We start from the raw sequence: 26,741 nt of genomic DNA, 5'->3' as shown, positions 1-26,741 counted from the left end.
ACAGATGTAGAGACTGTGGCTGCCAGACTTTAAATAGCTTGCCTAAGGTCATAAGCAGTGAGTGGAAGAGTCCGGGCTCAATCCAAGGTCTGTCTGGCTTAATCACACCTACACTTCTAGAAAGTTCTCACACATTTGACCTCGCTTTGTCATCACCATTGCCCTGCTAGATGATTGTTATCTCCTCCTTAGAGAAAGGGAGGCTCAGAAAGGCCAAGTTGGGCCATGGCTGGTTCATGGCAAGCCAAGACCTCAGATTCACACCTTCCAATTTCCCACACAGTGCTCCTTCCTCTACTCTGCACGGCATCAGATGTTCACCCAGACCAGAAAAAGTTCCCTGAACTAATTTATGGGGGAAAACCTCATGGTAATGCAATTACGATAAGCACTAATGAGATGAGATCAAAACCATCAACAGAAGAAAGAGAATGGGCACCCTGAGCAAGAAAAGAAATACGTGGAAAACGAGGCAATGCTGGTGCAGAGAACAACAACAACAAAAATAACCTCTCCAAGACTGCGTCTATAACAGGCTAGACAAAGAATGGAGGCTTTAAGGGAAAAATGTTGAACTTGTTCATCTGAATTTTGCCTTTAATCATGTGTTCATATTGTAAAACCTCCAACTCTGGTTCCCAGCATCAATCTGTGATGCCCCTGATTTCACAAATTAGCTCAGTGTCCATGCTGCAAAATGCAACAAAACATAAGGTCAGTTTTCGGTGAGTGTCTTAGAGTGGGAAGAGATAGAAGGCAAATTCATCTTCTGCTTTACCTCTGTGAGTCTGTTGGATGGTAACAAAGCCAGCCCCATCAAATCACTGAGAGTCCAGATAACAGCAGTAGAATATCGCATTTATAGTTAGCCCAGTTTATCCCCCATTGACTTGGACTATTTTTAAAGAATACTTTGTCCAACTACAATGTGACAAGCAAGTTAAATGAAAGTAAGTTTTGCCCATTCAATGCCACTCACTGAAATGCCAGAACTTCTGAATGCACTGCCTTAATACACTGGCCACGCATATCCTGACATTTCTCTAAACTTTAGAGGAGGATGGGCTATACAGACTACCCTCCACATTTTACAAAAGAGGAAACTGAGACCCCTCCTCCCCTGGAGAAGAGACTCCAGTCTCAAGTGTAGTTAAGAGCTGAGCCCAAAGGAGACCTGTGTGTCTGGCTCTCAGCCTATTGCTCATTGCACACCATGCTGAGAATCTGCTTCCCTTGTTGTCATTGCAGGAAAGCTGCACTCCAGGTCAGCATGAACGATGGCCTCTCTTTTATCTCCAGTTCTGTCATCATCACCACCACACACTGTGTAAGTCATAACCTTTCCCTTTCCTAGAGATCTCATTATCGTTGTCACCATCAACGTTTCTTAAGCAGCAGTCTTCTCCAAAGGTACCCTGGAAAGTTTTTTGGTTCTTCGTTCTGCTTGCTGAGCTTTGATCCCAGCACTGCTCGACCAGCCACAGGCTGGATTGGGGTGTGCTGTACCCCAGAGTGTGTCAGGCATGTCTGTGTTAAGTTCTCCAGCTTCCCCATTTCTGTTGAAGGGGAGATCTAAAGTCACTGGCCTAAGCAGATGGTAAGATGGGCTATGTCTGTGCAGTAGTGAGGGTGGAGGCCCAGATAGAGTGGGTTTAGGAGAGAATGGATGGAAGGGAATTGGACAGCATATACAAAAGAACGTCTTAGGCAGTTCATCTCTAAAGGGATGCAGGAAAATGGGTATGAGCTGAAGGAAAATGTGGAGTTTGGGGAGGTCATTTTATTTAGGATGGGAGAATTTGCAACTTGTTTATTGTTGTGGAAATAACCAAGGAGAAAATGGAAAACTGATGAAGCAGGAGAGAGAGTGGGGAAGGAGCCCTTACAATAGGGATTGTGAGGCAAGAGTAGGGACTGCATTCTCTCTCCCAGCTCCTCAGATAGCCCTTCTCTGGAGCCTTCGCATCAGGTAGTTTTCATTCCTGGCTATATGTAAAATCACCTGGAGAGCTTTTTAATAAGATTGGTGCCCTGACCTCATGCCAGACTGACTGAACCTAAGCCTCTGGCATGAGCCCCAGCTTTGGTGGTTCCACCGCCCCCTCAGGAAGTTGTCATGTGCAGCTGTGACTGAGAACCCATCAGTCTCTGGATTTGGTCCTGCCCACTGTCAGTGTCTCAGAGCTCAAGCTGTCAGGGGGCAGTCGGGGCTTAGTTAGCTCATGTCAAAACCTCAGCCTTGGCCAGGTACAGTGGCACATGCCTGTAATCCCAGCACTTTGGGAGTCCGAGGTGCGTGGATCACTTGAACCCAGGAGTTCAAGACCAGCCTGGGCAACATGGTGAAACCCCATCTCTACAAAAAATACAAAAATTAACTGGACATGATGGCACATGCCTGTAGTCCTAGCTACTCAGGAGGCTGAGGTGGGAGGATGGCTTGAGCCCGAGAGGCGGAGGTTGCAGGGAGCTGAGATTGCACCACTGCACTCCAGCCTGGGTGACAGTGAGACCCTGTCTCAAAAAAATAAAAATAAAAAAAGACATCAGCCCCTAACATGAGCATTTCCAAAATAACCTTTGTCAGCGTATTCAGTTTCTTTAACTGAATACATTTCTTCATTAGCTCATTCTAGAAACTAATGTTTGGCCTGATGGTCAGCTTAGGTAGTTATTATACTATAGTCACTTCCTCACTGGCCTTTGGAAGCTGTGTTGATAGAACCCCTCAGTAATTAGAGTTGTGTCCTTAATACCATCACAGTTGGACAAGAAAGAACAGGCATGCACTGAATGTAGATAATATAGAAATGGGTTATCATAAAAGAACAGGAAGCCAGTCCTCAGGATAGACAACAGTCTCCCTCCTAATGCCCCCAGTGCCAATTTTCATCTTGTGTGAGGAGCAAACCAATTTTCTTGAAAGCAAGGTAGCCCATTGTAAATGGTACAGATGATGGGAAAGTTTACTTGACCAAAGCAAGAAACTAGGATTGTGTCAGAGAAGTGTTACCACTGAGAAATGTCCATGTCTCAGACATCTGGTCAACCCTCAGTCTGTAGGCCTGAGTAGGACACCACCAAATTTTAAAAACTGTATGCAGAAGCATTGAAATTTCTTCAAGTGTATCCTGTCTGATTCTGTTGAAAATTGACCCTTCTGGGACCTGCCAACCTGCAGGAAATGATTAAAATACTCTAAATCAAATAACTCCATTCCAGATTCCTCCCAGCTTTTGAGTGATCCAACAGTTGGATCTGTATTTCTCATTATGTCTGACCATACCACTGAGAAATAGCCACTGCCTTTGAGACCACAGAGCAGGGGAAGTGGGAAGAGGAGACATCTCAGGACTAAACTTGTGGTATGGCAAATACAGGGCTACAACTTTAAATCATGGGCCTCTAATTAAGAAGAAAAGGTGTCCTTGCCAATGCATTGCAAAAATAAAAGAATTTCCCATTGAGTCCCACTGCACCGTCCCAACCCACACCACCTCCAGTTACATCTTACATCTCCCTCATCTGAGCACATGCCACTAAATCTGCTCTTCACTTGACCCTTGATCAAGACCACCTCATAATATATTCTGCATTATTCCATTTTCATGTGAGAATGCTGTATTAGTTTACAACAAAATTATAACCACTCTAAGATTTGTGATCCAAGTTCTTTCAGTCATGTATTCAACACATATTTATTGATATGTGTTCTTTCAGTCATGTATTCAACACATATTTATTGATATTTATTGACATATTTATGTGCTAGGTACAACTCTGGGTACCTGGGATATATCAGAGAACACAACAGATAAAAATACCTGTGTGATGGGGGAAGGGCAGACAATGAGTAATAAGCATAGTAAATAAACTACATGCCATGGTAAAAGGTAATAGATGCTATAGGATAATTAGAGGAGAGTGAGAGGATTTCCTACTACCTAGGCGAGTAGGTTCCAGTTGTAAATACAGTAATGGATACATTGAAAAGCTGGTATTTGGGTAGCAACCTGGATAGTGAGGAAGTTAACCATGAGGCTATGGGAGCATGGAGAAGGGTGGGATATCCCAAACCAAGAGCCCTCATGCTAAGACCCTATGGCCAGTGATCCTTGGTGTTCACAGAAGAGCAGGTAGGGAGTTGCCATCCCCAGGCACCTCCGTGCCTGCTGCTGTCCTCATTCCCTCTCAGGATAGCAGCAGGCAGTGAGGTGCCTGGGGATGGGATGTGCAGGGTTGTGGAAGGACTTTGGCTTTTGAGCAGAGGGGCAATGTGGTCTGACTTCTTTTTGGAAGATTACTCGGCTGTGGGTAGACAAAGAGACAAAGATAGAAGCAGTGTGATTTGTTAGGAGGGTTATGGCAACACTTCAGGCAGAAGGTGATGATAGGTTGAATCAGGAGAAGGCAAAGAGGTGGAGAGAAGTGGTCAGAGTTGGGTATATTTTGAAAGCAGAGCTAATGAATTTTCCAAAGCATTGAATGTAGGGTTTAGAGAGAGAGAGACGAATCAAGAATGTCCCAAGGGTTTTGGCCTAAGAAACTGAAAGGATGGAGTTGCCATTAGCTGCCAGACAGGAGGAAGACAGAGGGAGAAGATGATTTAGGGAGGAGGGGGAAAAATCAGGGAATCCGTTTTGCTGTGTACCGGTTACATGACCTTGATAAGTTGGTTAGCCCCTAGCCAGGTGCCATGGCTCATGCCTGCAATCCAACACTTTGGAAGATAGAGGCGGGCGGATCACTTGAGAGCCAGTTCAAGACCAGCCTGGCCAACATGACAAAACTGCCTCTACTAAAAATACAAAAATTAGCCGAGCGTGGTGGTACATGCCAGTAGTCCCAGCTACTCTGGAGGCTGAGGCAGGAGAATCAGCCTGAACCTGAGAGGTGGAGGTTGCAGTGAGCTGAGATCACACCACTGCACTCCAACCTGAGTGAGAGAGTGAGACTCCATCTCCGGAAAAAAAAAAAAAAAAAAAATTGTTTAGCCCTTTTGTGCTTCAGTTTCCCAATCAATAAAACTAAGATAATAAAAATTTACATCTATCAGTATTGTGAACACTAAATGAAATAATATTTGTAAAGTATTTGGCAGAAGACCTAGCAGATAGTCAGTGCTCAGTCATTGTTAGCTGTTTTATAGTGGAAGCTTAATGAAAAAATTTTTAACTAATTTGAGATTCTTCCTAGAGAACTGGCTCTTTAATTCAGTCTCGTTATAACCAAGGGGCTCCTCTGAGACAACATGTATCCAGGGGTACATGTTTATCACTCGACCAAAGCCCAGGTGATTGAAAGGGGGAAGAAGAGATGGCCGAATTCATCCAGAAAAGGGGCCTTATATTCAAACATAAAACTCCAGTCCCCAGCCAGGTCCTACACAGCAGCTCAAATTAAAGGCTGAAACTATCACTGGGCAAAATAGAGATGCAGGTGGAATGTGTGGATATCCAGAATATGAAGTAAGGTCTTGGACTTGCGTTTGTTTCTTGGGAAGCTGGTTTGGAGGACAAGGTTTTTCAATCAAAAGTGATCCCCTGGGTCTGAGTAAAGGGATATTGTCAATGCCAGTCACAGCCTGCCCAGTTCATCACCTGGAATCAAAAATACTTTTAAAAATATGTAGTTGAGACTTTTCTTTTCTCACTTATTTGGTGCCCATTTGGATACCTGTGTCACAAGTTTTCATGGTCTGCAATGAATAACTGTTGCCTGAGCCAGAAGCAGAAATTCCATGGAGTTTCACAGGAAAGAGATTTTTCCATCCAACAGCTAAAAGATTCCTATACAAATGGTAAACTTTGGTGAGCTCCATGACTATAGAAAATGGTCAAACATCCAGAGTCCTCGCCCACCAGATATTTAAATACAGCCATCTCTGTAGTCTTAACTGCCTCACTTTTCTTCACCAAACTCCGGCCAGAGGTTGAGAAAATTACTAATATAGTGCTGCTTTAAGGGAAGTATTGAAAAGAGATTTGTCCTTTTGAACAAAGCAAATTTTAGAAACATGAAGAACTTTTCATGAAGATTGTTTTCTTTTAGATATTTAAAAATTCTATTATTTCCCACTCAAAGTATCCAAAAATCAGGAAATCAATCAAGTATGTCTTGAACTCCTACTTTGTCTCCTAGTCACTGTCCTTAAGGAGCTTAAAATCCAGTTGGAGAAAGAGTCCAACAAGCATATAACAGAGTGTATAATAGGCCGGGCGTGGTGTCTTATACCTGTATCCTAGCACTTTCGGAGGCCGAGGCGGGCAGTTCACAAGGTCAAGAGATCGAGACCATCCTGACCATCATGGTGAAACTCTGTCTCTACTAAAAATACAAAAATTAGCTGGTGTAGTGGCACGCACCTGTAATCCCAGCTACTTGGGAAGCTGAGGCAGGAGAATTGCTTGAACCCGGGAGGCGGAGGTTACAGTGAGTGCATCACTGCACTCCAGCCTGGTGACAGAGCAAGACTACTTCTCAAAAAAAAAAAAAAAAAAGAGTGTATAAATGTATAATAAAGTATAAGATCGTCTGAGTCAGGTATAAATGCCATAGGATTTCAGAGTGGGGAAGGATAAGTGAAGGCAAGAAGAGTCAGGAGAGCATCATGGAGAGAGAACACCTGAGTGATTTGAAACATAGTAATTATAGGTGAAGAAGTGGGACGAGGCCATGCCCTAAAGAGACATCAACCTGAACCAAGGATGGATATGTCTCTGAGCACAGTTTGTTCATGGGCTCTCCCAGACCGTGACTTTGTTATTGTTGTTTTTCCTTCTCGTTTTGCATCCATTTCTGGGGCCTTTCGATTTGGGGCATTTCTCAAGCTGGCAACTATCCTCGTAGGATGTATGCTCCAAACCCTTAATCTTGGACACCCAAGATGTGACAGTGCAGCCCGGCTGATGCTCATGCCTGTTAAGCCTGATCAGGATTTGCTTTGTACTGGCTGCTGGGTTGGAAGGTCACAATCTTCGAAGAAAAGAAAGTAACCTAAGTCAGACATAAGGTTCCAAATTCAACATTAAATAAATGAAGACCCCTGTTTTTTTCTCCTAATTTATATGAAAAACAGCCTGACTGCAATAGCAACAAGGTTCAATAACTTTGAGCGGATCCATGTCATATCACTGTTTAGAGAAATGCCATTTGAATGAAACCTGAAATTCAACAGACTCAGACCTGAGACATCAAAGCGAAAACAATGGCTCTATAATTGCAGCATAATGGAGGAATTAAGAATACAAATCTTAATTTCACATCCCAGTCCATTGACTTTCCAGGGTAATCTTGGACAAGCTTACCTGGAGCCTGTTTCAGAACCTGTCTCGCATGTTTATAGTAAAGATTAAATATATAAGGGGCTTGAGGTACATAATAGTCTGTCAAAAAATGACAGTTGTGTATTAGGTTTTTGACCTCATTCTCTTTCCTTGCCAAGTAAAAGTCTAATGGCCTGCCCCATTAGATTCGCCGTACATGTCCTGTGGCTTATAAACAGGCTATCTCCCCCTGAGTAAGAAGCATGCTCCTTTTGAGTCTCCACGATAAGCCTGGATTTTAAGAGCAGGCTGGAAAAAAACCTTGAAGATGTTGCCCACAGGACAACTAGGAAGAAGAACACCAGTAAATCAGGTGTGGCGATAAGTCAAACAAGACTGGGTGGCAGTCTGAGTCTTTACTACTTTTGAAGAGGTTTCCTCAATAAATGAATCAAGTAAATAGTAACATAGGGAAATATTTAGACAAATTAAACACATGAATTAAAGCAAGTGAAGTTGATACATTATTACCACATGCAAAATTTCTGTTGCTTCAAAAAAAAATTTTATCATGCCTGGCATATTTGGAGGCATTTTATCGGAGCAGGTACATTTCATGCAGATGACATCTACAACCTAAGAAAAGGTTGCATACAGACTGGGTCCTCCAATGTCCTTCAAATTAGCCATGACTCAGGGTGGTTTGAAGTATGGCTTGCTTTCTATGGGGATGAACGCAGTGCCAACTTGTTTCCCAAGATTTTTGACCATTTTATTTCTCAGATTTTTATTAATTCAGACTGGTCTTTTCCTGAACTAGTGGTATATTTCTAAAAATATTTGTTTGGTGAAAAGGAGAGAATATGTGTGGGTGGGTGAGTGGGTATGTATGCGTGTGTGGGTGTGGGTATGTGTATGAGAGAGAGAACGAGACAATGAAAGAGACCTACAATGCACAGGACACCCCCGGCCCCACTGCACAGAATTATGTGGTCCAAAATATTAATAGTGCCATGGTTGAAAAACTTAAGAATTGGCCATGTGCGGTGGCTCATGCCTGTAATCTCACCACTTTGGCAGGCCAATGTCGGTGGATCACCTGAGGTCAGGAGTTCGAGACCAGACTGACTAACGTGGCAAAACCCTGTCTCTACTGAAAACACAAAATTAGTGGGGCATGGTGGCACACGCCTGTAATCCCAGCTACTTGGGAGGCTGAGGCAGGAGAATTGCTTGAACCCGGGAGGCAGAGGTTGCAGTGAGCTGAGATCTCACCACTGCACTCCAGCCTGGGAAATAAGACTGAAACTCTGTCTCCAAAAAAAAAAAAGGGAAGAAAAAGAAAAACTAAAGAATCAAGATTTGGGGTGGGGGGAGCCCAGGATTCTGCATTTTAATAAACTTATCAAATACTAAACACACAGGATGAAGCCATGATTAAAATCCATTTAAGAAAAATGAATTATTCTTTTGATTCACTCCCAATCCCATTCATTTAAGAATCCTAAGGTTTTAAATTCAGAAACTTGGGATTCTTAAATGTTCTTTTGTTCTATTCTATATGTGCTTTCTTTGGGGCCCCTTTTTCTGATATAAAGATAGGAATTTGCCTAAAAGAAAATTTTAACCCAATATGACAAGCCTAGGGACCTTCTCACTTATATGTTGTCAGACAAAGACTTCAAAATTTTCTCTCCAAATTCCTCTTCTCCATATTCCAAGTTGTGCCTTCACTTCCTCCTCTCACACAAAGGCCTGGAGAGCCGCAGACTTGTTGTTCATTGTTTCAGGAAGAAAGACCCTGTTAACATCCAGGTTATTTTCACCACTTTATGGCTACCTTTGTTTCATAGGAAGGCAGGCCTCAGGCTGCCATATAGAGGTAGTTTATAGCTTTGGAAACAACTGGAGAATTGTCATAAAGAAAACGCAGACATTGGAAAGAGCAGTTGTCTCTCAGGCATAGTATTGCCCCTATGTTTCTTGAGGCAAAACAGACCGTCTTGTTCACTGTTACAACCCAGCACCTGGCACAATGTCTGCACATACTCATTACTCAGCAAATAATGATGGTTGAGTGAATAAATGAATGAACCCAAGCAAGGGTCATACTGGTACCATGATGGCACCTGCTGGCAGGAAAGAAAAGGAGCCAGAAGGAGGTAGAATCAGAACAGGGGTCTCTGAGTTGGTTGGGAGGTAGACTTCAGAAAAGGATGGCCAGCAGGCGCGGTGGCTCATGCCTGTAATCCCAGCACTTTGGGAGGCCGAGGCAGGCGGATCACGAGGTCAGGAGATCAAGACCATCCTGGCTAACACAGTGAAACTCCGTCTCTAAAAATATAAAAAATTAGCCGGGTGTGGTGACGGGCGCCTGTAGTCCCAGCTACTCAGGAGGCTGAGGCAGGAGAATGGCGTGAACCCAGGAGGCGGAGCTTGCAGTGAGCAGAGATTGCGCCACTGCACTCCAGCCTGGGTGACAGAGCGAGACTCTGTCTCAAAAAAAAAAAAAAAAGGATGGCCAGCAATTCAATCTTCACATCCAAGAAACTTGAGCATAATTTAACAGGGGGAAAAAAATCTGCCAGGTGAGAAAGTATAACCAGCATTCCCAGGAAGGGCAATAGTCAAAGATACCATCATAAAAGCACCAGCGCCAAGTAGGAGCAGACCCCTGCCTGGGATGCAGACTTGGTGGAAGGGTATAGAAATAGCCCACTAACTGGATCAAGATTCTGGGCAGGCCTCTAGTCTGTGAGGGTCTGCAGCGCAAGGCTGGAAGCCAAGCAGAACCATAGAGACTGACTGACTCAAGATCACTCCAGAAAAGCTGGGACCCAGGGAACATTGGCATGGCCTGAGCTCACCCTGGAATACCAGAAACTTAGATTACAGCAGTTCAGCTATTCTGGATGCCGCCAGCTGGGGCTGTGGGTGCACAGTCTGCTTTGGTGAGGACTGGCTCAGAAGGGGATGTGCTGGAGCCCAGAGGTGGAGGCCACAGTGGCCGCAGGTAAAAGACAGCAGAGGAGGGCAGTGACCACCCCCCACCACTGTTTTTGGAGGCAATTTCCAGGGGTCTGTTTTCTAAGTCGGTTCAATTCCATTACCAGTTGCTTTAAAGCAGTGAGAGAGTACAAATCCAGCCTGTTTTTGTAGTCATTATGACTCTCTAGGTAAACAGACAGCTGGCATGGCTGGCCTTGCCAAAATCTCTTGAATTTCACCAGCCTGGTAGGGAGTGAATCCAGTAGCCTGTGCTGAGTGGCAGTCTCACCTTCCAACATAATAAAAAATTATTGCATACTCTTCAGAGAAAGTAAAAATCAGAGACATTTTTTCTTCTATTTCTTTTCCAAGGTCAGCAAACAGTCCATCAATCAAAGTAGGTAGCTGTCTTTGGGATAGACAATTCATTCCAGTGCTGTATGCATGTGGGCCTCTTTATTAAGGAAAGAGGGATGGGGAGGAGGTTGCTGGTGGCAAATGGAGTCAATGATATCATAACAATCAGGACCAACGTGTTTTAAATCTATACTCTGGGCAAAGTGTTAGGGACTCAAAGAAGAATAGCCAGTCCTTGCCCTCCAGAGGCTTAAAATACAGTTGCCAAGGCAGGATATATTACTCGAGGAGGTAAATATTATACAATTTGGGGTATAAAAGCAAATATCACACAGGTATCCCGAATTTCCCCATCTGTTCCAAAGACTCATGAGCCTTTAGGTAAGTCAGCGGACACAAACATGGCATGCTCTGAGGAGTGTCCACTTCGTGGGCCTGGTGAGTTACTTCCCAGTTACCCAAGAAGGCTTTTTACCCCTTCTGCAAAGTGAAGCTGGACAGATTATTCAGAAATTCAGGTATAACAAGTAGGCAGCTCATGATTAGCTCAGTCCCAAAACTCTATCCCATGAGTGTATTTTCCCCAACAAGACTCTCCCCAAACTGTTTCTCAATACCAGGAAACAACCTCTGAAGAAAAGAAGACCCTTCCAAACAAGCAGTTGCAGAGGACAGAATCAGGACTCACTAACTGACTTTCCCCTGTAGGTTCCTTAGCCCCAACAACATTATTCCACTTCCTGTCCAACTCTCCCACACTCACTGCTTCTTACTCATTCAGTGTCACATAACCTGGAAGAGTGAGGCAAGACTGAACCGGAAGGGAGATAGGAGACTCACCTTGAAGAGGGTTTGAATGACGGAATATGGAGTTTGGGCAATGGGAAGCCATTTGTGGGAAGCACAGTGCATTATTTAGGAGGATTAATTTAGCATGTGTATGCTTTAAGTATATTAATGATAACAAAATGGCATTAATTTGGATGCCACTGATCTGTGAATTTGGTCATCTGGAAAAGGAGTAGACTCTAGTTTACTTTTCCATTATTTGGGCTAAAGGAATTTAGTACCAAGAGTGACCAATCCACAGCACTGGGGCTACAAGTGAATCATGAGAGCCTCATACTCAGCCCTTGAAAAAGAACTGCAACTGACACACTTTGTTATTTCTGTAATTATAGGTGATAGGTCCTTTGAAATATGTGGCTTAGCAAAACACAGAGGAAAGACTTAGAGAGGAAAAGTGGGCTTTGGGATCAGATCAATGTGGCTAAAATCATGGTTCTGCTACTTACAGGATGTATGACTTTAGACTGAGATAATGTACTGAGAAGAGCTGGCATGGGACCTGACACACAGTAGATGCCCAGTTTTAGTTTTCTTGCACTGATGTTGTGGTCTCTATGTGAATTTGTACAGTGAGATGGTTTCCAAAGGCTTTGACTTCTGGTTGAATTAGCAGAAGTATAGTATGTGAAACTAAGGAGGTGATGGGACCTCTCAACTTGGTGAAGTTAAAATCTTCATTCGAATATTGTGTTCAGTACCAAGGACACTCCAAGGGAGAACACAGATAAGCTGAGTGTATGAGAAACACTACCAAATATGGTATGTTATGTAGAATATAGAATTGGGGCTCTTTAGCCTGGGGCATACTTAGCATAGAGACAACATTCAAAGGGCTGTTCTGAAACACGTGCAGCTATACCTGTAGAGCCCTATTCTACAGATTATTTGTTGTATAGATCCAAGGGGTAGAACAGGCTCAAAGAAACAGTTTCAGGCTCAGTTTTTTAAAAGACCTTTTTAATTAGCTGCATTGGGTGGGAATGAGCTCCCTATTCTGGTTGCAGTCAAGCACAGGCAGCAGGACAACTTGGCAGAATTATGTAACCACCATTCATACCTCAGAGGGGGGATTGGAGTAGAAAAGCTTTCAGACTCCTTCTGCCGCTGAGAGGCTGTGACTGTAGACCTAAAAGTATGTTAGGAAAGGAGTAAACTAAATACTATCAGTCCTATACAGTATCACAAATAAGTTTGGTTCCCACATTTTGAAAATCAATCTAAGAGAGCTCTGTTGGTGATACTGGAGACAACTTCTCTTAATGCAGTTCAGATTGGCCAACCTCCACCTAATACAAGTGGGATCATATGTCAGACCAGAGTACTTCAAACTCCTGAGAATAATCTGTTTTCAAGCAATCTCAAAACACACCCTGTAATTTACAAACAACACATTAGTCACAAATCAGTCTCCTCTATTTAGTAGCCAGTCTCCATAGAGCCATCCATAATTCAAGGTATTTTTTTTACAACGTCCCAGTATTTTTATTATTATAATTACTATCATTATTATTATTTTAACAAGATGGCTTGTGGTTTTACATACGATCATCGGAGATGGTAAAAGACCACAGGAATATCAGAATGCAGAACTCAGATCTCAAATATTGTTTATGAACTGAAATAAAAGTAGTTTGCCAACATCTCTATTTTGACAACCCTTGTAACCCTTGTTATATATAAAAATATCTTTTAAAATATGTTTTGGATGATTCTTGCTGATTTGTTTTTCTTGGATGTTTGAGCAATTGACTTTCAATATTTTTATATCTAAGTATTTTAAAGAATGTTTTCCCTAAGTTTGAAATTTCCTTGTTTTGAGAGTAATTGAGAAAAAAAAAATATTTATCTGAATCTATACTTTAGAAAACACTGAGATAAGCAAATAGATGGTAGAACTAAAAGTTAAATCAAAATAATCCATAAGCAAAATAAATATAATGGACCAAACTCAGCAGTTTAAAAACACAGATTGACAGATTATGTTTTCAAAATATCCAGCTATGTATGATTTACAATAAAACATATATTCAATAAAACATAAGGACGCAGAAAGATTGAAAATAAAAGCATGTGAAAAGTTTTATCAGTCAAATACCAAAATAAAGCTAGTATAGCTATATTAATATTTGATTAAAAAACTTATTGGCAAAAAATTATTGGTATAAAGAGGACCGTTACGTACTGTTAAAAGGAAGTTAACCTAGAAGTTGTCATAATTCTGATCTGCACTTCATGACATATCCTCAGCATATATAAAGCAAAAATTGATAGAATTGCAAAGAGAAATTGATAAATCCACCATCACAGGAGGAGGTTTCTATACAATGCTCTCAGTAATTAATAGATCAAGCAGTCAAAAGAATTAATAAAATATAAATGATTTGAAGAATTTAATTAAATATTATCTAGTGGACACATGATAAAGTCTCAGCATAACATTCAAAATAGGGTCCAAAAATTTTTGGTTGCATAAAATGAAGAGTTATGCAACTATAAGACTAATGACAAAAATATCATACTTCATCAAATCTAAGACACACTTTTCTTTCCACATTTTAACATCTCTAAAATTGAGATGTTTCAGATCATAATAATATATCATGATATAATGGGCAGCGTTTTCCCTAATAGCTCATAAAATAATAAGACATCCTACCACAGATACATCTGAAATGCAAAGAAATATTTTCTATCAGTCTGTACTGTGCCAAAAGTAAAGATAATGAAATATATCCTGAATGAAACTGATCAGTCACTAATTTTCCACTGCCCACCCCCATTCACAGTGGAAAATAAGAACTCTAGCCTTTCCCCTTTGGAGAATGGCTTACTGTATATGGGAAATCTGCATCCAACAGAGAATAGCTATTCTTTTTTAAGTACAAAGTACACTCTTACACTTTAAAAAAAGCAGTCATGTACCATAAGCCAAGTCTCAACAAATTTATAGAAATGACATATAGATCATATTCTGGTACCAAATAAAAAACAATTGAAATCAATAGCCAATCAAGTTACCAATGAATTTTGGAAATCTCATATATTTTGAAATTTCAGACATACACCCAAAGCATTTATGAGTCAAAGTAATATCATAATGTAAATTAGAAAATACTTAGAGCCGACCAATTATGAAGATGCCAAAACCAAAACTTGGAATGCAGCTAAAGTGGTCCTTACAGGGTAATTTGTCATCTTGAGGGTTTATGTTAGAAAAGAATAAAAGTTTAAGACAGTTAGCCAAGCATAGAACTCAGGAGATTAGAGAAGAATGACAGAGTAAGCCCTTTCAAAAAAGAGAAGGCCAAAACCAAGAAAGAACAGAATAGAAAACAAGATAAATAGAGAGGTAACAAAGAAAACTATTAGTTGGGCATAGAAGAGGTGAAAAGAGAAATAGGTGTGTATAGAAAGAACTGTGTACTTGCTTGTCAATCTGGATGGGAAGATAAGCTGAAGTTAATGCTGTCATGGGTTCTGGGCAGTGCTGGAGAAAAATCATTAATCAAGAAAACACATGCAAATTGAGTTCATCCCTCACCTACCCCTAAGTCTCCTTCCTAGAAAGGCTTTGTACACAAAATGGTTGCTATAAAGTATTGTAAAATGTGTACATTTTATTCTCCCCCATTTTTATCACCAACTAAAATTTGCCAAATTACTATGAAACTCTCAATTTGCAAAGCTGTTTGTCCCTACAGCAGTCTCCGATCACTATGTTGTTTTCTTTTTTTTTTTTTTTTAAGTTTATGGTTCTACTTTTTCTGGTCTCTCACTTCTTGATATCATACCTGTGTTTCCTAATCTAGATTCTCCCCTCTACACTTCTAATTTGATAGTTTAAGCTTCTGGGTACCTGAATATCAGAAAACCAAGGTTACATAAATTGCATATGAAATAAGGATTCCTAGTCTCTAAAAACTTGAGAGAAAGTATATGGCTAAGAACCCAAGCTTTAGTGAAAAACCAGTGTGTCCATTTATGCCACCTCCTGGGTTATTGAGGCTATTCCAGATAGTTAGTCGTTTGGGTTGAGCATTCTGGTTCAGTGAATCCATTTGAGAGAAGCACAATTATAGGAAGAAGTGCAAAATCGAAAGAGGATCCAAAAAGTTATTGGGAGCCTGGGCAACACGGTGAGACCCTATCTCTACAAAAATAGAAAAATTAGCTGGGCATGGTAGCATGTGTGCATGTAGTCTCAGCTACTCAGGAGGCTGAAGTGGGAGGATCACTTGAATCCAGGAATTCAAGTCTGCAGTGGGCCATGATTGTGCCACCCTATGCTGTGCAAGAGAGCAAGACCCTGTCTCAAAAAAAAAAAAAAAAAACCCGCCAGGCGCAGTGGCTCACGCCTATAATCCCAGCACTTTGGGAGGCCGAGGCGGGTGGATCATCTGAGGTCAGGAGTTCGAGACCAGCCTGGCAAACATGGTGAAACCCCGAATCTACTAAAACTACAAAAATTAGCCGGGTGTGGCAGCGGGCACCTGTAATCTCAGCTACTCAAGAGGCTGAGGCAGGAGAATTGCTAGAACCCGGGAGGTGGAGATTGCAATGAGCCAAGATCGCACCATTGCACTCCAGCCCAGGCAACAATAGCAAGACTCCATCTCAAAAAAGAAAAAAGAAAACAAAATTGGTAGAGGGGGAAGGAGTTGTCAGTGGGAAAGAGAAATGGGAGGAGGAGGAAGAGGAGAGATTTAATAGTTTGGGAAAAAGGACCAAAAAGCAGAGAAAATCTGAGAGGATCTCCTTTCTGCCAACGCTAAAATAATTGTCAACTCTTTAAATAGTCCAACATTGGCAAAATTAGTGAGCTAGGTTTTCTGAGAATGGGAGGTGACCCACCAGGATCATGTTATCCTGGTTGGCAGCTTACAGTCATATTGCACTAAATTACAAGTCGCCCCAGGGTCCTTACGTGTATTTTCTAATCAGGATAGTATTTGGGACTGACAGGATTTATATCGTTTGCATTCCCAGAAAGCAGTCAAACTCCTCCCTCTGTTCCCTACAGAACGACAAGGTCCCATGAGGGTATATAAACACCTTCCCTCTTGCAAAGCAGCCGTCTTCTCACCTATTCATTAGGGTACCAAGGAAATGCAAAAGGCAGAGAGTTAACTTATTTCTCCTCAAAAGAAGAGTCAGTGCCACAAACGATACATAACTAGCATTCCTTTGCCATTACTGTGGCTACTAGAACAGATGTTAGTTTAGTCAGGGCCCAAAGCAGTGGGCTTCATGTTTTGTTTCATTTTTTAAAAAATAAAAAGCACTTGAATAAGTGACAACTGAAATATTACTGGGTTCCTTTTCAACACACGCCAGCATCAGGAAAACTGTTTCATTTGCAAGCTGAGGAAATATGAAAGGGCAATTTTATTTTACCTGCATCGCCCAAATTTACAGACTTAGAATACTTTATAGGTATCTATAAAGCTCAAGATTCTTGAGATCGTGTATAGAAGGTGCAAACTCAGCCAAAGTACATATCTACAAAATGTTCCTTATGATGGAGTTTGACCTGGCAGCCCCAGTTAGCCCCTGCCTACTGGCCTTAAAATTTGTGAATGTACTGATCCCTAACAGATAAAAATGTTGAATGGCAATTTTGTATTTCATACATCCTCACTCTAAATAAAATTATGTCCATTCCTACTCTGTGCCTTTGATCACATTTCATTTTCCTTCTGGAATGCCCTCTCTTCTTTCCCCTATCCAATTTCACTGTGGCCTTAAGGCCTAGCCCAGTGCTGTCTGGACCTGCCCCAGGATGACTCAGTGGCCTCTGCAAGCCTCCTAACTCCCTCTGCTCTGAGCTCAGGCCCTGCAGATTGCAGCAGCTTTGAGAGTTTAACTGTATTTCACCTGTACTGCTCTCCAGGCAAGCCCTGAGAATCAGTCCTGACTTTGTAATTGGACTCTGACAACCTCTTTCAGGGTTAGAAACTGATGTCCATCTTTCTAGGCCTCCTACTGCTGAGCATGCATTAGAAACTCAATGGGAAATAATTTCTTGGTTTCTTGACACCCTATTACACAGTTTAATGACATTGCTTTAAGGAATTGATCACCATGGTTACATCTGGTTGATCATAGATGACAGATTGATGGTTGATCATAGATGACAGATGCTCTGGTAAGCATCTATCTTTTTGAGGCACCACCCAAATTTACCTTTCCAAGTTCATAATCTAAAGCAACAGCCCACGGTATATTGTAGGTGATGTTTACTTACCAATAATAGATAACGGTGATGCCAACTAATACATGAGGGATGATCAATCAGACCAATTGAGCATATACATTAAATAAATAGCTACATTAACGATAAGTAAACAAATCACTATATTTAATAAAACAAAAAATGAAAATGAGACAGCAGCCTTTCTCTTCCAGTGTCATAATATTGGAACATTCCTAAGTACCTTCTCTGTAATGCTATTTCAGCACCCCACTTCCAAGAACTAAAGTACTCCAAGTACTAACAAGCTACATCTTGTCTGGATTATTCTCTGAAAACTGGTTTTGATTAACAAGCTCCATGCATTTTATGGAGAGAAAGGAAAGTGCTGAATGAATCCAAGATTTACTTTAATCACCTTCACCATCATAAGTAACATGAAATGTCATGACTGGGTCAGGGTGACAAGAGTACTGCAAGAGTACTTGTCACCTTCTGTGATAAGGGCCTCAGAGCTTGAGTTTGTAGGAGTATGGCATCAATCTTCCCCTTAATTGCATATTAATGATGGCTTATCTCAGTCCTTCTGGTATTATTCATATAAGGCATAAAGTAATAAGATTTATAGCAAACTGGGATTTACACATCCATATGATTTCTGCTCCTTCAAAAGATTTGCTTTGGAAAACCATATGCTTTCTCCAACAACGCTGTCACTATTCCAAATATATTCTGCACTCCTGCTTTGAAATGGTCATAACTTTAAAGCCACAGTATTTGAACATTCTCAGTAGGGGATTAGGGGAATATCGTCATCATTTGATTTCTAAAACCCCAAAAGCTGTAGGAACCAGTTCTGGTGAATGATGGATTATCAAGCTCAGAGCCTCCTTCATGAAAAGCAAAGCATGACTAAGAGATTATAAGATTTTCTTCTGGGGGCCTATAAACTGACTTTAGAAAGAGTCCCGAGGGAGGTGTTTCAGAATTGCTTTGGTCTATGGCTGTATCACTGGAGGTAGTCTCCAACCTCCAAAGCCACTAGATTGGAGATAATTAGATTCATTTGGATGTGGGAGTTCAGTTATGTTCACTGCATGAACAGCCTCATTGCATTATAGCCATGCTTTTTAGAAAGAGTTTCACAAAGGTTTAGGTACCTAATACTTTTTCTATACTGCCCCACTTTGGGTTAAGGAATCTACTATCTTCAGTGTCTTATCAATTTAATAGCCATCTCTAGCCCAAATTACCTCTCAGGTGGCCAGAATGAATCATAATGTTTCATTATGTTACCCTCATTTATGGTTGATCAACTTTGATCAAAGATATTAAATTTACCATTTGAAAATACACTTGGGTTTCCCTTTTCTTGACACACGGATGGCAATCTTAAGGGCGTGAATTTCTCAAATGTGTAATCTGGGACCACCCACTAACACCATAGCTCTAGTCACAGTTAGTACAGGGTTGTTCACAGAAATCAACTTCATTTATGTTGGCCAAGCATGAGCACATCACCAGGAATTTGGCTTGGACGTAGAAGGAAGGGGAGGATGGAAAGGGAAGTGCCATTTTTTGAAAGCTGGCCATGTGCCGAGCTCTCCGCACACCTTGTCTCATGTCATCACAGAACGAATCCGGGAAGCAGAAATTACCTCAATTTCACATACGTAAAGAAAAGGAAGTCTTACATTCATCCGTCCATCATTGGAAAGATTTACAGTGATTCTGAAGGACAGGCAGTGGAGTTTTAGGTTTCAGGGGCAAGAGCAGTTTTCAAAAGTCTTTGAGTCCAGTATGCGCAAGTCAACAAGCAGTACCTGGTGTGCAGGAGTACTCGTGGGTGAGTCTGTCTCAGGTCTGGACAATTAGCAATTGTGTGACAGTCATTCTGTTTTCTTCTGCCTGACCCTGGGAGACATATCAGTAATGGATGTGCAAAAGCAGGTCTGTTTTATGTCTTAATATAATTTAAGATGAATTGTATTGAAAAAAGTGTTGAAGAATGAATGTGTCAAAATGGGTTAACTGTGTATATTGACTTTCATGTCATCCATCTGTCATGAATGAATGATACTTTGCAATGGGCTGGTGTATGACAGTGAGGACCTTAGGGTGTGAAGGCTTTTTGCCTGGTCCTAGCAGCATCTGCCCCATGAAGTTTGTTTTCTCCCACTGCCTCCAGGCTCCATTGATACCCCGAAATAGATGCTGGGTTATGAGAACCAGGGAAGTCCCCTATGTCGTCAGTCTTAAAAATAATTTTACAAGTCCACATATTTGTTCCATTCTTGGAGTAGTTTTAGTGTATGTCTTTAACTACTAACAGTATAAATAACTTGACATCATAAAAAAAAAAAAAGGAAGGCTTAAAGAGGTTGTGTAACTTACTCAAAGCCCACATATTAGTAATTAGAAGTTTAGGCTTTGGATCATCTTTTCCTGCCTCCAAGTCCCAAGCTGTTTGCAATGAGGTTGATGCCGCCATTAACAAGAATGAGACCATGGAGGGGAATTGAGCAGCCACAGGAAACAGGCTCCAGCGCCATCCCTGCTACCCGCTAACTATAGACGGCATCAGCCTGCTAAATCCTCATTCCCCTCATTCTAATAAACACTTGAATGGCATTTAGTGGCAATTTGTATTTGAAGCACTGTACTATGTCTCACAGGTACAAATATGAGTGAAGCAGATATGTGTCTTCTAGGGGCTTCTAGTTCAGTGGCAGAGACAAGAACATAATAATATAATTTCTATAAAATGGAGTAGATGATAAGATAGAGCTATGATTAGGATAAAAAAAGAGCACAAACGCAGAGTTCAGTGGTGGTATTTACTGGTCTCTGTTTCCCACTCAATGACAAAGTCCATGATTGGCAAAACTGTATCCATTTTATGCTCTTGTTCTCCAGTACTTGGAGAGGGCCTAGCACATGGTAGGTGTTCAAGAAATATGTTAGGTATGAATAAATCAGGTGGTGCCTGAGCCAAGACTTGAAAGATGAATAACAGATAGCCAAGCAATGATAGTTAGAAAGAGTGTCTCAGGGAGAAGACCATGACAGAAGAGCGGGGTATGTATGGGAAGCTAATGCCATTTAGTTCTGTCAAAGCGCAAAGTGTAAGGAGGGAGGAGGGAGGGGGAGGTGCTGGAAAGATAAGAGAGGGCTTGTATGGGCTAAAGACTCAAAGCCTTGTACCTAGCAGTCCGGAAATAGATTCCAGGGATTTCATGGACCCCCTAAAATAGTAATAAAAAATATGTGAGCCTGTGCATAAATGTGAATGTGTACTTTCATGAGGAAAGGGATGTATCACTTCCACAAAATTCTCAAATATTAAGAACTCTGTGGGCAATGATGAGCTATTAAAAAGTTCATGGGCAGGCAAATCTATCAGAATATCATTTTAGGGTTTAGAGCCATAAATGGTTCCAACTGCAGTGTAGAAGATGGAATTCCTGGCAGTAATATCGGTGGTGGAGAAACCAATAAAGAGATCGCTGCAATAGTCCAGGAAAGAAAGAATGAGATCCTAAGCCTGATCAATGATATTGGAGATGAAGTAGACAGGGGAAGATTTGAGAAGTATTTAGATCAGAGGATCAGGATATACTGATGGCAGGTGTTATATTGGAGAAGGAAGAGAGGGAGGAAAAGGCACCTGAGGTTGACTTCCAAGTTTCCAACTTGGACTGATAAATAGTGCCATCAAATAAGAGGAGGAAATCATGTAGCTTTGAAAAGGAAAACAGTGAGTTCAGTGTGCACAGTTGAGTTTGACGTATCAATAGGACCTACTGGACAATTGAATGGTCCTGAATATGACCCTGAAGCGTGAGGAGAGATCTAGGCTAGAGATGATGATTTAAGTCATCCCTATCTAGATGCGAGTTTAAACTATGGGAGGAAATGAGACAATCCACGGAGAGTTTTAGAAAGAAAACCAGCCATGGACAAGAATGGATCCATCAGTCGCACAATATCATAAATGTACTTAATGCCACTGAATTGTACATTTAAAAATAACAAAATGGTGTATATAACTCCACAATTTATAAAGAGGAGAAAAAAGATGACTTCCTAGGGCATGCTGACATTTAAAGGGTTAAGTACAAGAAGAAGCCCATGAGGAAAGTGGAAAGGAATGGTCAGAGATAAGAGGGAGACCAGGAGAGTCACAGATGCCAGAGGAATAGAATTTCAAAAACATGCAGGGCAGAGTGGGTGGAGGAGTTAGATCATCCCTAAGGTGCCTACCAGAAATAACAGAATATATAAGCTCTGAAAGAGAGAGAATTTTGATCTCTAGGCTTGCCCATCTAGAACTGCTCAGCAGTAATAGAATGGCTTAAATTTCATCTTTCAAAATAAAACTTGCCCATGCTTTGCCAGTTTTGTCTGGGCAGGAAACAGCTCAGACCAGCTGCTTGGGATGGTTCTGAATTCCACTCAGAGCACTGGAAAGTGATGCCTCCGAGGCGCCAGTCCTGTGAACCCGTTCCTGGTGCTCACAGAGGGACAGTGGCAGGTGTGCAGAGGCCTCCAGCCTCCAGCCTCCCTCTGCCCAGTGGCTGATGCGCCTCTCACTCTGCCCTCAGGGTCTCCCCTTGGAGCAGAGTGAAGTGGACATAGTTCCTTGATCTCTGCTGTTTCCGTCTCAGCAGGATTGTCTTTGTAATTAGAACAAGCAGATTGCCATTGAAGTCACAAGGTTAGTGGAACAGAGCCGCCCCCGCTAAAGGGTCTCTTTGCCTTGAAGGCACTCTAAAGTGCTTCATAGGCACCCTCACTCTGTACAGAGAAAGGGGGAGAGGGAGTGGAGGGCGGGCCTCTGGGGAGCCTCACATCATCAGCTGCATCCCCAGGTGCCCCGTGGAGGGGAGAATCCAGAGAAAGACCTTTGCCGGCTCTCAAGAAGCTCTAATGGGTCCTCAGCTATTTTCCTGTCATATTTCTGGCAGAGATTGGCTCATATCTCTTCAGTGTGGCAGAATCAACCTACTAATTCATTCTTTCATGTTAAATGTTTACAAGATAGTCTAACCGCGTGAAAGCATCCAAGTATCTTCGGTGGCTTCAGTGATGCAGTGTTGCTACTAAGAATCTTCACAACCTAGCAAAGACTGTAGAACTACAGCAAACCCACCAGCCACCAGAGAGGCTTCTGATAACCTCTTCCTTCAGAAATTGACCATACTGTTGTTGTAGAAAGATAATTGTTTTAGTTACCGGGACCTATCCTGCGGTTAGTTAAAATAGGAGATATTGGGGTCACTGTGGTGAGGGCAATAAAGTGTGCCTCTTTCCTGCCTTGATTGTGAATAAACTGAAAAATGAGGCCAGAAAATGATACATGAAAACCTCACCACAGCATTACTGTGAGTTGGAGATTTTGGCTGAGTGTGGCAGCAAACAGGCTGGAAACTGAAGCCCAGAGTTAAATAGATTTACCAGTCTGATTGCAGGCAGGGGGCCTGTCCAGGGAAGGTGCACAGCCAGAGGCAGAGTTATGGGGGGCTGATTCGCTTAAGCTTTAGAGACCCTCACTTGTATGGGTCCCTGCTAGGCCCTTCTAAGGCCGGGGAGCGGCCCTTATAATTTTGCATTTGTATTTTTATGTTCTCTTTCTTAAAGAGCCTCCACAAAATTGCATCAGGCCCCACAACACCTGCTTGCATGGAATAGCAGAGAATACCGCCTGCTCCCTCCGGGCAGCACACTCCCAAAAACGGGGAGAGAGGAGCCAAACATGATCCGTTTACACTTTGCTTATTTACTGAACGAGTGCAGGGCAGAGACAGGCCTGGAGTTATGCACACTGAGTGCCCCAACATGGAAAGAAACGTTAGGAGGGGCAGGAAACATTCCCTCCTTAACCAACACAGTTTTCAAGGCCTCACTGGAGGCACTTCATCAGCTCCATAGTCACCCTCCACGGTGGGCATCAGGCAGAATCCTGGCGCAGGCCCAACTTTGAGCTGGAGGATTTCACTGTTTCTTTATGTTGAACTTCCCCCAGTCTCCCACTAATCCCTCTCCATTCTATCCTCCTCCCTTTCCCACAAAACAAAACAGAAAGGAGCAGCAGTGTTTGCTGCTGTATCGTCCAGAAGCCTGGTTGTCTCCCATTATACAGCAAACAAGCCCCGGCAAGATCTTTCACTCCCGCCCCACGCCAGGCATTACAAATCCAAAATTGCCTACATTCCACCTGCCAAGCAAGAGATGCTTTCATTATTGAAGTTCCAAACGTATACCTTTGAGAACAATGCCTTCTCGTCTTAAAAGAGAGGTCCTCATTTTGTGAGTTGGGAGTAGAGGGAATTAAAGAAAGCCGTGATGCAGGGATTTGGCCATTCAAGTCGGGCATCCTTCAGAGAATGTCATCCCTAATGACACATGCCCAAAGGAAGGAGCGGGGCTGAGCTTGTCCTGCCTTCATATTTAATATTGCCTGTCTGCCTCCTTAATAGCGGGCCTCTGTGTGAGCATTTGACGAGGCTTAAAAATATTCCATTGAAGAAAATGGATGATCCTCCAATAGGAAGGTGCACCCCCATGGGCTGCCTGCTTGACCACAGAAGTGCTTCCAGCTCCAGTTGCTCATCTGAGAACTCCCCCCACCACTTGCTGTTAAAATTGTTAAAATTAAAAGCCATGTTGATTTTTTAAACTTTATTTCCTTTTTTTTTTATATATAAAATAAGAATTGGACTTGTGTTGATACTTAGGCTGTTGAGAAAATAACATTGGTAAGACTCCATGTGTGGCTGTTTGCTGTTTCTCCCCCTCTGGAATCTTTTTCGAAGGTTTGTGGTGAACTACATGCAGGGGCTGCCTGGTAAGGGCAGGTGGCACTGCCAAGGGCAGCAAACACTGAGAGTCTGCTGGGCTGGACAGGTCAGCTTCTGCTCTCATCTGTGTCATAAAGTCAGGTCATGCAGGTCCCCACTCCAGACTCCCCCTGCCCAGTGCGGACTCTCAGATGGATCACGGAGAATGGATCTGAACGTGTGGGTCGGGGAGCACCCGTTCTCAGAGCTGCCTTGCGCCCTGCCAGCTCTCATCTGAGATGAGGCCTGGGCAGGCACAACTCCGCAAGGGGGACCTCTGGCCCAGATGGTCTCACTTAATTCCAGAGTGGTGTCTATGCGGCCCTAAGGTCTCACCTGTCCTGGCCACCCTTTCCCTGGTGAAGAGGGAGAACAGAGACCAAGCTCACACACCAGTCCTGAGTTAGGCTGTGAGCAGGGGTCCCAACCCTCCTGGGGTCCAATCCAGGAAGAAGATCTTGGGAGCAGGTGGCGGTTAGCACAGAGTATGCCAACAGACAGTTAACCAGGGGCACAGGAGGGCAGCATGGAGGCCAGAGCCGAAGGAGTCGAGGCAGTCTGCCCCAGAGTAAAACAGTGCAGAGCGGAGCCAGGCTGTGTGGGGGTCAGGCTATGCCGTGTGAGGTCTGCTGCACTCCATGTGCCTCCCAGCCACCGGCAGAGCCTGCTCCTTAGCACCCGGGTGTCTTCATCTTGGAACGTGGTAAAGGTGGAAAAGGACTGGTTTAGCATAACCGAACTGTTTTGTGAATAAAGCAAATACTATTTACTAAACAATGCAGATGTGCATCTATTTCTATTCTAATATTGATATACATTCAACAGGTAACTAGAGCCTTTCTCGCATTAGCTGTCAGTCCCTCTTCACAAGGTAATTGATTAAAACTCCAAGCCAAATCTGAAGGGAAGGCAGCCTCTACCGTGGTCCCCCTCCCTCTCTGACTTTCCTCTGAAGTCCACATTCACCCATGCTGTGTGTACATCCACGCTGGGTCATGTGAATGAACTGCTTCTATCAAAGCGGAAGGAGCAACTGTAAACATGGTCTCAACTTCTGTTGCATCTGCTTAAAGTTTAGTCTTTAAAGTACAGATATTTCTTAACTAAATTGTTATAAATCTGAAGTTATAGTGTAATGGTTAAGTGTGGGAGGGGGTGTCAAGATTCTAAAATTAGACCACATGGATTCAAATTCTAGTTTTGTAACATTAACATTGTGAACATATAAAAATAAGTATGTCCATAAGTGGTATGTGGAGGTCTTGAGTGAGTTACATATCTTCACTGAGTCTCAGTTTTCCTAATCTGCAAAAGGGGGTAATGGTACCTACAAGGCTGTTTTACCGAGGCTCACTGAATTAAATGAGAGAATGCATAGATAGCACTGAGCACAGTGGTTAGCTGTTGTTAAGTAAGTTAGCACTGAACACGGCCGTCAAAATGCAAGCATTTCAAGAGTGACCTCGGGAAATGACACTGCCCAGAAGAATTGGGCAGAATTGCAGCTGTCCTACACCTGGGCCTTCTATTCTGAATCTTTCCCTCCTCCAGTCCATACTCTCCAGTGTCCACAGCATTTGCTTTCCAAGAAGCAAATCTGATCACGATGCCCCAGTGTCACCGGGTTAAAGCCACTAAGGGTTCCCCTGGGCTCAGGATGGAAGCCACACTCCTCAGCCTGGCTTGTGTGTCCTCCCACAGTGGGGACCCCACCTCCTTTCCACCCGCACTCGTGCTGTGCTCCCAGCATGTGGACCTCCACTGCCCCTGCCCCACCTCAGACATTTGTGCTTGCCTTTTTGTGCAGGAATGCTGACACCTCCTTGGCCCTGCCCTGTGGAGTGTCACCTCCTCAGTGAAGTGCTAGTTCCCAGACACTCGGCTCTTCAGTACTTGGCCACTTGCTAAGAACAATAGCTGGCTAGTCTGCTGTGAGCTATGGAACTAAACTGCCCACGTTTAAATTTTGGCTTCTCCACGTGGCCATCAGCAAGTTTCTCCATCTCTCCCTGCCTTGGTATTTTTAGTGAGATGAGAAAGACATTATTATTGAATTCACAAGATTGTTAATGAGAATTAAATGAGTTAGCATAAGGAAAGCATGTTAGTATGTAGAACCCTGCTTGGCACATAGTAAATGCTCAGTGAATGTTCACTGTGCTAGCAACAATGTTATTATCATCATTGTCATTATTCTTATTCAACCAAAATGTAAGCTCTTTAAAAATAAAGATTGCCTATTTTGTTCACTAC

At 42.6% G+C, this 26,741-nt stretch overlaps 1 protein-coding gene across 1 annotated transcript in view; it reads left to right on the top strand.

Moving 5' to 3' along the window:
* Positions 1 to 26,741, top strand: part of ANTXR1 (ANTXR cell adhesion molecule 1) — a 238,011-nt gene that overhangs the window by 109,696 nt on the left and 101,574 nt on the right. The window contains exon 12 of the mRNA XM_045369174.2: positions 1,249 to 1,327. Within this exon, the coding sequence (XP_045225109.1) occupies positions 1,249 to 1,327 (79 nt within the window). The remainder of the gene's footprint in view (positions 1 to 1,248; positions 1,328 to 26,741) is intronic.

Source organism: Macaca fascicularis, chromosome 13, assembly GCF_037993035.2.
Source record: "Macaca fascicularis isolate 582-1 chromosome 13, T2T-MFA8v1.1".
Taxonomy (NCBI): Eukaryota; Metazoa; Chordata; class Mammalia; order Primates; family Cercopithecidae; genus Macaca; species Macaca fascicularis.
The sequence above is the reverse complement of the archived record's forward strand: the minus strand, read 5'-3'. Positions and strand labels throughout refer to the sequence as shown.